Source organism: Dendrobates tinctorius, unplaced genomic scaffold (assembly GCF_039654945.1).
Source record: "Dendrobates tinctorius isolate UK_male_01 unplaced genomic scaffold, ASM3965494v1 ptg000129l, whole genome shotgun sequence".
Lineage (NCBI taxonomy): Eukaryota > Metazoa > Chordata > Amphibia > Anura > Dendrobatidae > Dendrobates > Dendrobates tinctorius.
The window spans coordinates 1,212,674-1,230,416 of record NW_027361797.1 but is presented as its reverse complement, the minus strand read 5'-3'; the positions used below and the strand labels follow the sequence as shown (position 1 = coordinate 1,230,416).

Genomic DNA, 17,743 nt, shown 5'->3' with positions numbered 1-17,743 from the left:
TGAGACCGCTCACTGGTTTTACCTATCATGAAATGTTTCTTGTGTGGTATCTTGGCCTATAGAATGGTGTCTCATTACCATCAGTTGAACCAGCTGATATTATTTTTTGCTAAGTGGCTGGATTGCTTTCTAATTACTGATAGATTTCAGATGGTGTCATGACTTTACATGGCTTTTTTCACGTTTTTTTTTTTTTTTCTTTCTTCATGTGTTCAATACTTTTTCCCTGTGTCATTCCTAATTATTATATATAACTTGATTTATGGACATCTAAGGTTTGATTTATTTGCCTGTACGAATTGGATGGGTTGTTACTGACATTTGGTGAGAATTTCATGTCCTGTCCTTATCACTTTTAGAAATATATTTACATAGAAAATTGATGATGAGTTCAATAATTATTTCACCCAATGTATATGTAAAAGATGGTGGTTAAGTCTTGCTCTTATATTTCCTAAGCATGATATGGCAAAGCAACAGTCTTTTTTTAATATTTTACATTGTTTCTTTCAGGAGACTATATGGGGACACTAAACGAAAGGTGAGTTACTTCCATGGATTACCTATTATTTGTTTTAACCCCTTTCTGACTATGCCGTTCATGTGACCTGGCACAATTTGACCATGGACATACATGGTTTTGAACATAGTAACATAGTTTTGAAGGCTGAAGGAAGACCTTATGTCCATCTAGTTCAGCCTATTTTTAGTGCAGCTGTTCTGCATTGTTGATCCTGGGGAAGGCAAAAAAAACCCACAGAGTAGAAGCCAATTTTCTCCATAGGGAAAAAAATTCCATCCCCTAAGCTGGGTCAACCATCTACCTTTAATATTATGTTATTCGTAACCTTCTATACTGTTACTCACAAGAAAAGCATCCATTCCTTTCTTAAGTTCATTCAGTGAGTTGGCCATCACCACTTCCTCAGGAAGAGAATTCCAGAGCCTCACTGCTCTTACCGTGAAGAACCATCTTCTATGCTGGTGCAGAAATTGTCTTTCCTCCAAACGAAGAGAATGCCCCCTTGTTCTTGTCACAGTCCTTGGTACAAACAGTTCATTGGAGAGATCTCTGTATTGCCCTCTGATATACTTGTACATATATATTAGGTCTCCCCTAAGTCATCTCTTTTCTAGAGTAAATAGACCTAATTTTGATAACCTTTCTGGGCATTGTAGTGAACCAACTCCATTTATCATTTTAGTAGCCCGCCTTTGAACCCTTTCAAGTTCAGTAATGTCTTTCTTGAGCACCGGTGTCCAAAATTGCACACAATACTCCAAGTGTGGTCTGACGAGTGATTTGTACAGAGGGAGAATTATGTTTTCATCTCGTGTCCCCAGACCTCTTCTAATGCATCCCATGACCCTATTTGCTTTGGTGGCAGCTGCCGGACACTGGGCACTCCAATTTAGCTTCTTATTGACTAAGATGCCTAAGTCTTTTTCCATGTCTGATTTCCCCAGCAGTTTCCCATTTAGTAAGTAATTATAGCATCTGTTTCTCCTTCCCATGTGCATAACCTTACACTTATCTGTGTTAAACCTCATTTGCCATTTTTCAGCCCAATTCTCCAATTTACTCAAATCTTTCTGTAGTTGCAAACTGTCCTCCTTTGTGTTAACTACCTTACGTAGTTTTGTATCATCTGCAAATACTGATATTTTACTGTGTAAGCCATCCACTAGATCAGTAATACTGTAAATATATTAAATAGTAGGGGGCCCAATACAGAACCCTGTGGTACCCCACTAGTAACCCTGGCCCAATCTGAGACGGTATAGTACGTCATAGCGATCGGCCACACACGGGTGGCGTGCAGCCGATCGCGGCCAGGTGTCAGCTGATTCTCACAGCTGACACCCGGCACTTTAACCCCCGAAATGCTGCGATCGAACGCGATCGCACCATTCCGGGAGCAGGCAGAGGGCTGACAGCCCCTCTGCCTTTGGATCAGAGACCGCTGCCATGGTAACCCGATGTCGTCATGGCGACATCCGGGTTACCAGACCTAATAAACTTCCTGTCATGCGCATTGCATGTCAGGAAGTCTCTCATGTCAATGTGCAGTAAGTGCAGCGCTGACAGATTCTACAGCATGCAAATGCTGCTTCATATGCATGCTATAGAAACGGCGATCAGCCTGCAAAAAATGATTGTCCCATAGTGGGACAAAGTCTAAAAGTTAGAATAAAGTAAAAAAAAAAAAAATTTAAATAATTGTAAAAATATTAAAAAATAATAAAAATCAATATTCTATCATTAAATAAATATTTGAATGAAAAAAATCTAAGCAATAAAAGTACACATATTTGGTATTGCCGCGTCCATAATGACCCGACCTATAAAACTGTCCCACAAGTTAACCTCTTTAGTGAACACCATAAAAAAACAAGGCAAAAAACAATGCTTTATCATCATTCCGCCAAGCAAAAAATGGAATAACACGCGATCAAAAAGGCGGATAGAAATAAATATGGTACCGCTGAAAATGTCATCTTGTCCTACAAAAAATGAGCCGCCACACAGCATCATCAGCGAAAAAATTAAAAAGTTATAGCTCTCAGAATAAAGTGATGCAAAGACAATTATTTTTTCTATAAAATAGTATTTATTATATAAAAGCGCCAAAACTTAAAAAACTATATAAATGAGGTATCGCTGTAATTGTACTGACCCTAAAAATAAAACTGCCTTATCAATTTTACCTATCGGAATGGTATAAACGCCCCCCCCCAAAGAAATTCATGAATTGCTGTTTTTTGTTCATTCTGCCTCTCAAAAATCAGAATAGAAAGCGATCAAAAAATATCATATGCCCGAAAATTATACCAATAAAAATGTCAGCTCGTCCCGCAAAAAACAAGACCACACATGACTCTATGGACCAAAACATGGAAAAATTATAGCTCTCAAAATGTGGTGATGCAAAAACTATTTTTGGCAATAAAAAGCGTCTTTTAGCGTGTGACAGCTGCCAAACATAAAAACCCGCTATAAGGCCTCTCACATCTCCTGTATCTGAGATGTCAGTGTCCGTGTGTGTATTACTAGCAGCACACGTGTGGCATGTGTGTGCGGCATCAGTACCACACAGATGGGCACCAGGGAAGAAGCGTTGCAGTAAGCGCTGTTCCCCGGCACTGGGTGCTGAACACAGCTCTCATAATTCTCCCCGCCGATCGGCGCGAGCAGGGGAGAATGAGGAGAGTTACACTTAAGCCCTTAACAACCGCCGATACGCTTTTTAATGGCGCTGAGGTTTAAGGTTATAGTGCACCCCAGCGTCGGAATTTTTTCCTGGGTCTCGGCTGCCGTGGGTAGCCGAGACCCCAGAGAACATGATTCAGGTTGGTTTTTACCGACCCCGATGTTGCGATTGCTGTTATGAATTGGTCACCGAGGAGAAAAAAGCAAAACAAGCTAAGTCACAGAAAACCAGAGAGGTTGGTAACTATGCAGATTGCAGATCCCTGATCCTACCACACAACTAGCAGCAGCCGTGGAGCGTACCTACGATGTTCCTAGACGCTTCGTCACAGCCGGAGGACTAAATAAGCCTGAAGCATGAAAAGGGGAAAACTAACTGCCCCAGAGCAGACCCCAAAGGAATAGATGGCCCCCACACATGTATTGACGGTGAAACAAGATGAAGGCACAAACACAGTCAGGAAAATAGGCTGAGTAAACGATGGGGCCCAAACTAACTATAAAGGAAAGGAAAGACACTGTCTGCAACCTGCAAAAAACCCTACAAAAATAATGTCCAACACTTCTGATAGCAAAATTAACCCTGAAGTCACTAGATTTCTCCCACTATATCAGCACTCTGAAATATTCTGAGACAGAACAAAAAGAGACCAAACTAGTAAGGGACAAAAAGCAAATTGGCAAAATACTGATAAATAAGAGTGGAAATTCAGCACAGCCCCCAGTCGGGGCTGGCTGACCACACAAAAAAACTGAATAGACCAACAAAATCAAGTGTGAACATTAGCAGAAAAACTTAGCTTTAGATGACTGGAACAGAGCTGAAAACCAAGAGCTGACAAGCCAGAAGGAATCACCAGCAACTGAATAGGGCGTCGGCTGTCTTAAATCCAATCTGAGACTCCTGAGGTCCAATCGTCATCCTCATTCTCAGGTGGTAGATCTCCACCGATCAAATCAGCCTCACTACCTGCTGTTACCACCAGAGGGATTCTGGAAGGAGAACTCACAACTGGTGAACCAGAGAATGAACTGACAACAGATTGCCGTTATACCGTTAATAAAAAAAAAGTCAGATTTCCTATTTAATTTCTCTCTCCTCTGATGTAGGAGAGTGAGATAGGGTCCCCCCCCCGATACCTCCGTTGTCCCTGCAGGCCCCCCTTAAGTCCCCCGGGCCGCCGGCTTCTTTTTCCGGGAGAAAATGGCGGGCGCATGCGCAGTGCACCCGCCGAGATCTGCCAGCCGGCACCCGGCTACAATAGATTTTTTTTCCTATTGGTTCATTTTGATCACTGTGATAGACCCTATCACAGTGATCAAAATAAAAAAAATAGTAAATCAAACCCCCTTTATCACCCCCTTAGTTAGGGAAAAAAAAAATAAAAAAGTGTATTTATTTCCATTTTCCCATTAGGGTTAGAGTTGGGCTAAAGTTAGGGTGGGGACTAGAGTTGGGGTTAGGGTTTGGATTACGGTTACGGTTGAATTTAGGGTTAGGTTTGGAATTAGGGCTAGGGGTGTGTTAGGGATAAGTTTGTGGTTAGGGTTGGGGTTAAGGGTGTGTTGGGGTTTCGGTTGGAGTTAGAATTGGGGGGTTTCCACTGTTGAGGCACATCAGGGGCTTTCCAAACGTGACATGGCGTCCGATCTCAATTCCAGCCAATTCTGCATTGAAAAAGTCAAACGGTGGTCCTTCCCTTCCGAGCTCTGCTGTGTGCCCAGTGATTTACCCCCACATATGGGGTATGGGCATACTCAGGATAAATTGGACCACTTTTGGGGTCCAATTTCTCCTGTTACCCTTGTAAAAAAATTGGGGGCGAAAATATCATTTTTATGAAAAAAATATGATTTTATATTTTTACAGCTCTAAATTCTAAACTTCTGTGAAGCACTTTGGGGTTCAAAGTGCTCACCACACATCTAGATAACTTTCTTATGGGGTCTACTTTCCAAAATGGTGTCACTTGTGGGGAGTTTCCACTGCTTAGGGACATGAGGGGCTCTCCAAACGCAACATGGCATCCAATCTCAATTCCAGCCAATTTTGCATTGAAAAGTCAAACAGCGCTCCTTCCCTTCCGTGCTCTGCCATGTGCCCAAACAGTGGTTCTCCGGCATATATGGGGTATCATAGTACTCGGGACAAATTGTACAACAACCTTTGGGGGTCCGATTTCTCCTGTTACCCTTGGTAATATAAAAAAATGCATCTGAAGTAAAAAAAAATTTGTGAAAAAAAAGTTAAATGTTCATATTTTTTTTTTTTTTTTTTTTTTTTTTTTTTTTTTTTTTTTAGAAAACACTCCAAAAATTCCTGTGAAGCACCTGAAGGGTTATTAAACTTCTTCAATGTGGTTTTGACCACCTTCAGAGGTGCAGTTTTTAGAATGGTGTCACATTTGGGTATTGTAAAAAAAAAAAACGGTGTTGTAAAAAATGAGAAACTTTTAACCCTTATAACTTCCTAACAAAAAAAAATTTGGTTCCAAAATTGTGCTGATGTAAAGTAAACATGTTGGAAATGTTACTTATTAAGTATTTTATGTGCCATATCTCTGTGATTTAAGGGCATGAAATTTCAAAGTTGGAAAATTGCGAAATTTTCAACATTTTTGCCAAATTTCCATTTTTTTCACAAATAAACGCAAGTTATATCAATGAAATTTTACCACTAACATGAAGTACAATATGTCATGAGAAAACAGTGTCAGAATCACCGGGATCCATGGAAGCGTTCCAGAGTTATTACCTCATAAAGGGACAGTGGTCAGAATTGTAAAAATTGGCCCGGTCATTAACATGCAAACCACCCTTGGGGGTAAAGGGGTTAATTAAGAATATACTTTGACTTATGCAGTCAATAATAATATAGATATGGAAAAGTATGTGTATCAAAAGAGAAGAACAATTAAGAAGTGGGAGGATGTGTGGGCGCCCTGGTTGGACACTCCTGGGTTGGCGCCTTCTAAATTAACGTGGATGAGAGCGCTGAGGAGTTTATAGCCGGAAAATTGTGGCTGTGAGGGACCAAATGCATCGGGAGAAAAGAGAGTTTTTCGTTGGGTGAGGGTGGGGGGTGAGACGAGAGGGAACTTTATGGGGTTCTAATGTGTTTATGAAATACATTGTCTGGGAATTATCCTGTATGTGATTACGTGTTCTTTAACTTTTGAAAATGTTCAATAAAAAAATTACCTGATAAAAAAAAAATGAAAGAAATAGAGCGCACATACGGCGATAAAAGTGATATTTTGGGTGACAATACACGGTTAGTGCACTCACCTTTACAGGTTGTGAACAGTCACAACCCCTTGCAGAATGTGAAAGGAATCAGTGGTCGCTGCAGACTCCCGTAGATACCAATGTCACAAAGGAGGAAAGAAATAGACCGGGTTTTTCAATGTATCCGCGCTGACCACACAAGGACAGGATTATTCTTCAAAGCCTTATTGTGCCGAAGCGTTTCGTGGCAAATCTGCCACTTCCTCAGGGCGGATACATTGAAAAACCCGGTCTTTTTCTTTCCTCCTTTGTGACACTGATAAAAAAAAAAATATATACTTTGTCCTTTTGGGGTTAACGCAGACCATAAAGTTGGGTAACCTGAACGATGGATTTTTTTTTTTTAATTTGTCTTTTAGGGATTTAGATTTTTGCTTTCTTGGAAGACCATGGAGGATTGTGGATGGCAGCCTAAATAAACCAGTCTGTAAAGGAATGATGGAGGCGGTTTTATACCAAGTAATGACCAAGCCTGGGATCACACAGCATAGCTTGATCCAACATTACAATGACGTGCTGCAGCCTGTCATTATACTGGAGTTATTACAGGTAATATTTTATAGTCTCCCTTTAAATGTTGGTGTGGGTCCCCACTAATCCCCAGAACTAGGGACCCTGTCTCTGGTTCTCCTCTCACCACATGATGGAGGCCAGGAGGAGTTGCATTGATTGTCAGGTTGCTCACACTCTGCGGCTCCATTTAATGTCCATGGGAGTGACGATGGCTGCTTGCAGCTCTTCATTAACTTCACCAGTGTTATAGACTTAGAGTGAATCTGCAAAGTGCATGTGCGACCAACCACAGCCAGGGAGAAACTAGGCTCTGGCCTGGGGTGGACATCCCAGCAGACACCTGATGAACAGTATCACTCTCCGGACAACAGATGATGATTTTTTTTTTATATTGGTACACCACCCTACGGCCAAGTATCTTGCACTGACCGTGGGACTACTAACTTGTAATATGTGGCTCAAAAACCCATAGTACAGCGCTTACCGTAGGTGAAACTGGGCTAACAATGTCCATTGCTCTTCCAGGCAGCTAGTTTTGAGATCTTCTGATTGTATCATTTTTACCACTTGACCATAGTAGAACCATTCAGTAAATTGACATGTACAGAGTCTCCTACTTTTTCTTTTTTTTTGCTTATGACGTTATTGTTCTTAATCAGACTTGTATTATTTTTTCTTTAGGTGCTGGAACAAATGGGCTGCATAAAAAAGTCCTACATAGAAAAATCTACCAAAGCTTCTCTCTTCTCAAAGTCTGGAGTCCCAGCGATGTACACAAGCAGCAAACTATCAGAGGATTTAAGCGTGTTTTATTGGCCCAGTATTGACTGCACGATGAGGCTGGGGGGAATCTTCCCTTCTGAAGTGAACTGGAATAAATGGGTTTTGTAAAGTTATTGCTCCGTTATTTCTATTTATTGCAGACGTCGCTTTTTATGTTTAATGTTTGGTAATGAATAAATTTATTTAATTTTGAATCGTTGCCTCTTGAAGTATATTTATTTTGTCACATGTTGTTCCTTGCACACGGGGAAGAGATGTCTGTACTTCCTTTACAGTACAAAAAGGGGTCTAAGATTCTCCTTAAGGGTGTGTTCACATGTTGCGGTTTTTGAGAGAGAGAGAAAAAAGAAGAGATTTTTTTGTATGTCCCGGAACAGAATGCAGCTGCGGTTCCGCGAAAAAGTGACATGCTGCGGAAAATAAACCGCAGAGAATCTGCGCAGAATTTTCTGCAGCATATGCACAGCGGATTTGGTTTTCCATAGGTTTACATGGTACTGTAAGCCGCATGGAATCTGCTGCGGATCCGCAGAACCAAATCCGCTGAAACCGCAACATGTGTGCACACCGTAAGGTCCTTCAAGGTGGTGTAGGAAGCCTTATAGGCATTGCAATGCTCCCAGGAAAATAAAATATACAAGTAGCTTCTTCACAGAAGAGGATAACAGGGTCTCTAGTGCCACCAATTGGAAGGAGCAATCCTAGAAATCATTATTGACCCTTTAACCCCTTCCTGACATGAGACGTACTATCCCGTCCATGGGACCCGGGCCCCTATGCCCATGGACGGGATAGTACGTCTAGCGCGATCAGCGGCGCCCACGTGGTGAGCGCCGCTGATCGCGGCCGGGTGTCAGCTGATTATCACAGCTGACACCCGGCACAATGTGTCAGGGGCGGTCACGGACCGCCCCCGACACGTTAACCCCTTGCACACCGCGATCAAACATGATCGCGGTGTACCGGGGGTTAAAGGGAAGCATCGGCAGGGAGGGGGCTCCCTCCGTGCTTCCCTGAGCCCCCCACGGCAGCGCAATGTGCAGCGCTGCTGCGGGGGGCTCCTTTCCTCCAGGCCCCCGAATCCAAGATGGCGACGGGGGCCTGAGGAAGCTGGCTTCCTCAGTGCCTGCAAAGTGCAGGCATGAGGAAGCCTTCTGCAGTGCCTGTGTCAGATCGCTGATCTGTCACAGTGATCTGTGATGTGACAGATCAGCGATCTGTCACAGGACAGTGATGTCCCACCTGGGACTATTTAATAAAGTAAAAAAAAAAAATAAAAAAAGTGTTAAAATAATTTAAAAAAATCGCCAAATAAATTAGAAAAAAAAAAAAAATATTCCCCCAATAAATCCATTTTTTGGAAATAATAAAAAAAAAAAACAATAAAAGTACACATATTAGGTATCGCCACGTCCGTAATGACCCGCCCTATAAAACTGTCCCATTAGTTAACCCCTTTAGCGAACCCCTTAAAAAATAAAAATAAAAAACGAAGCAAAAAATAATGATTTATTATCATACCACCAAACAAAAAGTGTAATAACGCGCGATCAAAAAGACGCATATAAATATCCATGGTACCGCTGAAAACGTCTCCTTGTCCCGCAAAAAACGAGCTGCCACACAGCATCATCAGCAAAAAAATAAAAAAGTTATAGCTCGCAGAATAAAGCGATGCAAAAATAATTATTTTTTATATAAAATAGTTTTCATTGCATAAAACCGACAAAAACATAAAAAAATGACATAAATGAGGTATCGCTGTAACCGTACTGACCCGAAGAATAAAACCGCTTTATCAATTTTACCGCACGCGGAACGGTGTAAACGCACCCCCCCAAAAGAAATTCATGAAACGCTGGTTTTTGTTCATTCTGTGTCCCAAAAATAGGAATAAAAAGCGATCAAAAAATGTCACGTGCCCGAAAATGGTACCAATAAAAACGTCAACTCGTCCCGCAAAAAATAAGACCTCACATGACTCGGTGGGTCAAAATACGGAAAAATTATCGCTCTCAATATGTGGTGATGCAAAAACTATTTTTACAATAAAAAGCGTCTTTTAGCGTGCGACAGCTGCCAAATATAAAAACCGCCATAAATAGTAAATCAAACCCCCCGTTATCACCCCCTTAGTTAGGGAAAAATAATAAAATTTAAAAAAAAGTATTTATCTCCATTTTCCCGTTAGGGCTAGGGTTAGGGCTAGGGTTAGGGCTAGGGTTAGGGCTAGGGTTAGGGCTAGGGTTAGGGCTTAGATTAGGGTTAGGGGTGTGTTGGGGTTAGGGTTGGAGTTATAATTGGGGGGTTTCCACTGTTTGGGCACATCAGAGGCTCTCCAAATGCAACATGGCGTCTGATCTCAATTCCAGCCAATTCTGAGTTAAAAAAGTCAAATGGTGCTCCTTCCCTTCCAAGCTCTGCCATGCGCCCAAACAGTGTTTTACCCCACATGTAGAGTATCAACCTACTCAGGACAAATTGCAAAACAATTTTTGGGGTCCAATTTCTCCTGTTACCCTTAGGAAAATAAAAAATTGGGGGCAAAAATATCATTTTTGTGGAAAAAAATGATTTTTTTATTTTCACGTCCGAGTGTTATAAACTTCTGTGAAGCACTTGGGGGTTCAAAGTGCTCACCACACATCTAGATAAGTTCTGTGGGGGGTCTAGTGTCCAAAATGGGGTCACTTGTGGGGAGTTTCAATAGTTTAGGTACATCAGGGGCTCTCCAAACGCACATGACACCCGCAGACCATTCCATCAAAGTCTGCATTCCAAAACGTCACTGCTTCCCTTCCGAGCCCCGACATGTGTCCATACAGTAGTTTTCTCCCACATATGGGGTGTCAGCGTACTCAGGCCAAATTGGACAACAACTTTTGGGGGTCCAATTTCTCCTGTTACCCTTGGGAAAACGAAAAAATTGGGGACTAATTGATCATGTTTCTGGAAAAAATACGATTTTTTTATTTTCATGCCCTGGCATTATAAACTTCTGTGAAGCTCTTGGGGGTTCAAAGTGCTCACCTCACATCTAGATAAGTTCCTTAGTGGGTCTAGTTTTCAAAATGGGGTCACTTGTGGGGGGTTTCCACTGTTTAGGTACATTAGGGGCTCTCCAAAGGCAACATGACACCCGCAGACCATTCCATCAAAGTCTGCATTCCAAAACGTCACTACTTCCCTTCCGAGCCCCGACGTGTGCCCATACAGTAGTTTTCTCCCACATATGGGGTATCAGCATACTCAGGACAATTTGGACAACAACTTTTGGGGTCCAATTTCTCCTGGTACCCTTGGGAAAATAAAAAAATGGTGACTAAAATATCATGTTTGTGGAAAAAATACGAATTTTTTATTTTCACGCCTGGGCATTATAAACTTCTGTGAAGCACTGGGGGGGTCAAAGTGCTCACCACACATCTAGATAAGTTCCTTAGGGGGTCTAGTTTCCAAAATGGTGTCATTTGTGGGGGGTTTCCACTGTTTTGGTACATCAGGAGTTTTCCCAAACGCGACATGGTGTCCGATCTCAATTCCAGCCAAAAACGTCAAATGGCGCTGCTTCCCTTCCGAGCTCTGCCATGCGCCCAAATAGTGGTTTACCCCCACATGTGGGGTATCAGCGTACTCAGGACAAATTGCACAATAACTTTTAGGGTCCTGTTACCCTTGGAAAAATAAGAATTGAGGGTGAAAAGATCATTTTTGTGGAAAAAATATGATTTTTTAATTGTATGGCTTTATGTTATAAACTTCTGTAAAGCCCTTGTGGGTTCAAAGTTCTCACCACATATCTAGATAAGTTCCTTGGGGGGTCTAGTTTCCAAAATGGGGTCACTTGTAGGGGGTTTCCACTGTTTAGGTACATCAGGGACTCTCCAAACGTGACATGGCGTCCAATCTGAATTCCAGCCAATTTTGCATTGAAAAAGTCAAACGGCGCTCCTTCCATTCTGAGCTCTGCCATGCACCGAAACAGTGGTTCCCCCCCACATATCAGGTATCTGCGTACTCAGGACAAATTGCACAATAACTTTTGCAGTCCAATTTCTCCTGTTACCCTTGGTAAAATAAAAAAAATTGAACCTGAAGTATTTTTTTTATGAAAAAAAGTTAGATGTTCATTTTTTTTAAATATTCAAAAAATTCCTGTGACGCAACCTAAAGGGTTAATAAACTCCTTGAATGTGGTTTTGAGCACTTTAAGGGGTGCAGTTTTTAGAATGGTGTCACTTTTGGGTATTTTCTATCATATAGACCCCTCAAAGTGGCTTCAAATGTGATGTGGTCCTAAAAATAAAATGGTGTTGTAAAAATGAGAAATCGCTGGTCAACTTTTAACCCTTATAACTTCCTAACAAAAAAAAATTTTGGTTCCAAAATTGTGCTGATGTAAAGTAAACATGTGGGAAATGTTAGTTATCAAGTTTTTTGTGTGCCGTATCTCTGTGATTTAAGGGCATAAAAATTCAAAGTTGGAAAATTGCAAAATTTTCAAAATTTTCGCCAAATTTCCGTTTTTCTCACAAATAAACGCAAGTTATTTGAATGAAATTTTACCACTAACATGAAGTACAATATGTCACGAGAAAACAATGTCAGAATCACCGGGATCCATGGAAGCGTTCCAGAGTTATGACCTCATAAAGGTACAGTGGTCAGAATTGTAAAAATTGGCCCGGTCATGAACGTGCAAACCACCCTTGGGGGTGAAGGGGTTAAAGAATGTTGCCATATGACTGAGGGTGCTTTCACACTGCATACAGGCACTCTTTCAATGGCTCTGTTGGGGGTTTGTGTCCAAACCCCCCTCCTAACTGGATTTGGGGATATGCGCTGATGGGGCTATAGACTAACGGTGCCAACAGAGCCATTGTGCATAATTTTGGGGCGTGTACACCTACTGGAGGAGGAGACTCAGATGTAGGATGTAGTAGACTGTGTCTGGGTGTCCACCTCTAGTATGCATACACACCAAACAATGATGTATGTCAAAGTGCACATTCAATCTGTTAGCACCATTATAGTCTATAGCCCTGTCAGCGCATACTCCCGAATTCTGTTTGCGGGGTGGGGGTTTGGATGTAAGCCCCGAAGGAGCCAATGAACAGGTGCCTGAACTCAGTGTGAAAGCACCAACAGGAGATGAAGCCAAGCCAATCAGTCTGCCACCTTGCACTGATGAGGGGTAAGAACCCCGAAACAAGTGTCTGCATGTGGAGATTATTATTTACCTTTACATCCTAAGTCATGCAGCAAGGCCCTTTAAAAGGGTTGATACAGACTTATAGAGTTGCTACTTTCAATAGTTGGCACTAGAGTTCCTGTTGTCTTTGTCACAGTCACGTGTGTCTGGACGCAGCGAGTACCGCAAGGCGAACCCATGACACGCGTGACCCTGGATACACCGCCTCCAGTAGGGCGAATTTAAATAATAAAACGTGCAGCTGAATACACCGCCTCCAACTGGCGAATTTAGGTAATACACGTTATATACAGTAGTCTGGAAACCCCGCCTCCAGTAAGGCGAATTTAAATAATAAAGGGGAAACCTGGGTAACAATAACAATGGTGGGCCCTGCGATAGGAAATAGGGACGTGGAGACCTCCTGTACTCCCCTGAGCCAGTGTCCCTGCACTCCTAACGTTCCCTATGCCGGTTCCGCACCGGGCGATGCACGCGTACCTCAAACCCTGACTCGCCCTGCACCTAAACCCTCACTAGGGAATTGGTCGGTGCGGAAACTAATCCCACCACTGCACTAAACACACATGAGGAAAGATGACAAAACAGGGGAAACACCACTTAGCTTTGCTCTGTTGCTTACGCTCCCTGCAACAGAGCCTACCACCTGCATGCATATTCTTCAACCGGATCCATCACCATAACCGGATCCATCACCATAGTGCAGCCTTGGAGCAGAGTCCACCACCAGTTGCAGCTGCCCAGTAAACAGAGTCCCAAAGATGAGTCCAGCTTCTGCCAAAAAGTCCAGCATGCTTGAGTCCAACTTTTCTGCCCATAAGTGCAGCATGCTTGAGTCCAGTTTTCAGCAACCAAGTCCAGCATGCTGAGTGCAACTCTCACCATAGTCGCCACTCCACCAAGCCATGCAAGCACTTCCTGCTGACACCATAAACTGCGACTCCACAACGCCATGCCAGCCCTTCTTGCAGACCACATCGTTGGACTCCACCAATCCATGCCAGCACTCCCTGCAGACTCCATAGCTGGCACTCGTCCCCTCTGGCTGGGCTGCCCAGGACTCCTGTTCAGCAACATCTTTCACCCAGGCTTACTTGTGAATAACTATCACCAACAGTGATCAAACACACCTGGCACTCTTTTATAGAGCCTCACACCTGATTTGTAATTATGTGCACTAAACCAAAGAAACTAAAGTGCACTACCGCTCACCACCACCGGGGCAACTTAGAACAAACGACACCACGTGTAATAATTCTAATGGCCACCGGGGGCAATCAACCCACTTTGGCACCAAGCCAAAGGAAAAAAAAGGTCTTTGTCCATTTACTTGTCAGATCCACCTTGGATCATGACAGTACCCCCTCCTTAATGAGGGGCCTCTGGACCCTCAAGACCACTCTTCATAAGGGAAACACCTACAGCGGGGACGCCCAGATCCTGGGTTCACCCCACCACCACCTGAAACTTTAGGTTTATGACAAACGCACCGCTGGTATTGGCAATACATGTTCTGGAGGCACCACTCATCTCCACAGCGCCGACCTGGGGAGCGAGTTTATGTATGTGTATGTTTGCTATGAGCTGATCAGACTCCACAACACACTTCCACAAGATGTTTTTTTGGTGGCCACCCATACATGCTCATTCACACACAGGTCCGGACCTGAACGTTTATTGCCACACATTCGTTTGTCATATTTTGGTGAACTCATTCTGGACTCGACAACAGAGGCGTCCCCCTGTGTCACCACACTCACACCCTCGCTATTCACCAAGGGACACCACCCTCCAACCCTTTCACCATGAGGTCTGCGCCTCCCAGGGTTGGTTAATGGCGAGGGGTGAGATTTGTCCCTATTCCCCCGCAGCACACTTGCCGCTCACACCTGGAGGAGAAGGGGACAGGAATATGGAAGAAATATACACTCACTGGTCGCCTTCCTCCACACGACCAGGAGGGGGCGGCTTCTTCGGTGGTATTGAAGATTTGGCGTGAACCCTGCGGACTATACACCAGTCTGCTCACTACAGGGACGTACCCCTTCACCTCGGGGAACCCCAGACAGCACCATGGGGATCACCAACTCCACCCACCTGTCTGGGTGCGTCTGCCAGTATGAACAAGTCCCGCTCCCCAGCAGCGACTCTAGGGGGCTTTTTGCCAGCGCTGCAGGGATATGGAGGAGAAATACACTCGCTGGTTGCCTCCACATGACCAGGAGGGGTGGCTTCTTCGGTGGTATTGAAGATTTGGCGTGAGCCCCGCCGACTATACCAGTCTGCTCACTACAGGGACGTACCCCTTCACCTCGGGGAACCCCAGACAGCACCAAAGGGACACCAATTCCACCCACCTGTCTGGTTACGTCTGCCTGTATGAACAAGTCCTGCTCCCCAGCAGCGACTCTAGGGGCTTTTTGCTAGACCGCAGCAGCCATTTGATTTTCTAGTGAAGCCAAAGGGAAGGCCCCAGACCCTGATAACTACTGCTGCAGCGGCTCTAACACACCATGCCGCTCCTCACTCACCTCAGTGAGGCCTGGCAGCAATTCCTCAGCGGTCTCCACATGGCCAAGGCTCACCAGAAAAAAAAGTAAGGTTTGGTGATAATGTCACGGTCACGTGTGTCTGGACGCAGCGAGTACCGCAAGGCGAACCCATGACACGCGTGACCCTGGATACACCGCCTCCAGTAGGGCGAATTTAAATAATAAAACGTGCAGCTGGATACACCGCCTCCAACTGGCGAATTTAGGTAATACACGTTATATATACAGTAGTCTGGAAACCCCACCTCCAGTAAGGTGAATTTAAATAATAAAGGGGAAACCTGGGTAACAATAACAATGGTGGGCCCTGCGATAGGAAATAGGGATGTGGAGACCTCCTGTACTCCCCTGAGCCAGTGTCCCTGCACTCCTAACGTTCCCTAAGCCGATTCCGCAGAGGGCGACGCACGCGTACCTCAAACCCTGACTCGCCCTGCACCTAAACCCTCACAAGGGAATTGGTCGGTGCGGAAACTAATCCCACACACACACACACATGAGGAAAGATGACAAAACAGGGGAAACACCACTTAGCTTTGCTCTGTTGCTTACGCTCCCCGCAACAGAGCCCACCACCTGCGTGCATATTCTCCTCCAACCGGATCCATCACCATAGTGCAGCCTTGGAGCAGAGTCCACCACCAGTTGCAGCTGCCCAGTAAACAGAGTCCCAAAGATGAGTCCAGCTTCTGCCAAAAAGTCCAGCATGCTTGAGTCCAACTTTTCTGCTCATAAGTCCAGCATGCTTGAGTCCAGTTTTCAGCAACCAAGTCCAGCATGCTGAGTGCAACTCTCACTGTAGTCGCCACTCCACCAAGCCATGCAAGCACTTCCTGCTGACACCATAAACTGCGACTCCACAATGCCATGCCAGCACTTCTTGCAGACCACATCGTTGGACTCCACCAATCCATGCCAGCACTCCCTGCAGACTCCATAGCTGGCACTCATCCCCTCTGGCTGGGCTGCCCAGGACTCCTGTTCAGCTCCATCTTTCACCCAGGCTTACTTGTGAATAACTAACTATCACCAACAGTGATCAAACACACCTGGCACTCTTTTATAGAGCCTCACACCTGATTTGTAATTATGTGCACTAAACCAAAGAAACTAAAGTGCACTACCGCTCACCACCACCGGGGCAACTTAGAACAAATGACACCACGTGTAATAATTCTAATGGCCACCAGGGGCAATCAACCAAGCCAAAGGAAAAAAAGTTCACTTTGTCCATTTACTTGTCAGATCCACCTTGGATCATGACAGTCTTAATTTGAATATATATGTAGTCCAGTTGTAGAATACAGATATAAATCCTGAAGGAAAGTGTAGTAGAGTGGGAAAGAAATACTAGTTGGCAGGAGGAAGTGCCCACATTTCTCTTTTAAGTTCACAGATAATATACTGGGACCTACATCACAGAACAGTCTAAAAACAGATCTGACCACAGCCACTTCATCCATGGTCTGTAAATACAAGGATTGCCCTGCCCAAAGGAAAAGCTGTGAAATTGGAATAACAGACAAATAGGGGTTTTCTGGGGTTGAAACATTACTTGCCTTCCCTTAGACAAGATCACCAGTAAGTGGTAGTCAGTGGTCCAACTCCTGGGACCACTGTTGTTAATGAGACAACCACTTAATAGTTCTGTTATAGGTATTGCGCTGGAGGTAATAAATATACAGTGCCTTGCTAAAGTATTCGGCTCCCTGAAACTTTTCAACCTTCTCCCACTTACGAGGGGCGCCTGAAACTTTGAGGCCCACCCATGAAATCTTTTTTGCATGGTCTTGTTTTGCAATGCAATATGTTATTTTGTTAGTTGAATGGTCTCACGAGCAATCTGGATTTATTTTGAATTTTTTTGTTTCCGTTACACCATTTTAAAGTTGGGTCGCAAGGCTGAAATATGGAAATGGAGAAGTTGGCAAAGTTCACACATCGGCTGCTGCAATTCACTCCTGTGGTTTCCAACTGCTTCAGCACCCACCCTATTCCCCTGATTTGGCTCCCTCGGACTATCACCTATTCCCACAGATGAAAAAGCACCTTGGTGGAATTGCAGCCATTGCAACAGCCGATGTGTGAACTTTGCCAACTTCTCCATTTCCATATTTCAGCCTTGTGACCCAACTTTAAAATGCTGTAACGCAAACAAATAAAATCAAAATAAATCCAGATTGC

The 17,743-nt window shown here is 43.9% G+C and overlaps 2 protein-coding genes across 2 annotated transcripts in view; one reads left to right on the top strand and one right to left on the bottom strand.

The window, feature by feature from the left end:
- GTF3C1 (general transcription factor IIIC subunit 1) overlaps positions 1-7,989 on the top strand; it is a 91,463-nt gene extending 83,474 nt beyond the window's left edge. Inside the window, exons 35-37 of the mRNA XM_073542764.1 lie at positions 514-541; positions 6,859-7,048; positions 7,694-7,989. Of these exons, the coding sequence (XP_073398865.1) occupies positions 514-541; positions 6,859-7,048; positions 7,694-7,903 (428 nt within the window). The 3' untranslated portion in view covers positions 7,904-7,989. The remainder of the gene's footprint in view (positions 1-513; positions 542-6,858; positions 7,049-7,693) is intronic.
- The window catches only part of SNRNP25 (small nuclear ribonucleoprotein U11/U12 subunit 25), a 121,032-nt gene that overhangs the window by 59,840 nt on the left and 43,449 nt on the right, over positions 1-17,743 (bottom strand). The window lies entirely within an intron of this gene.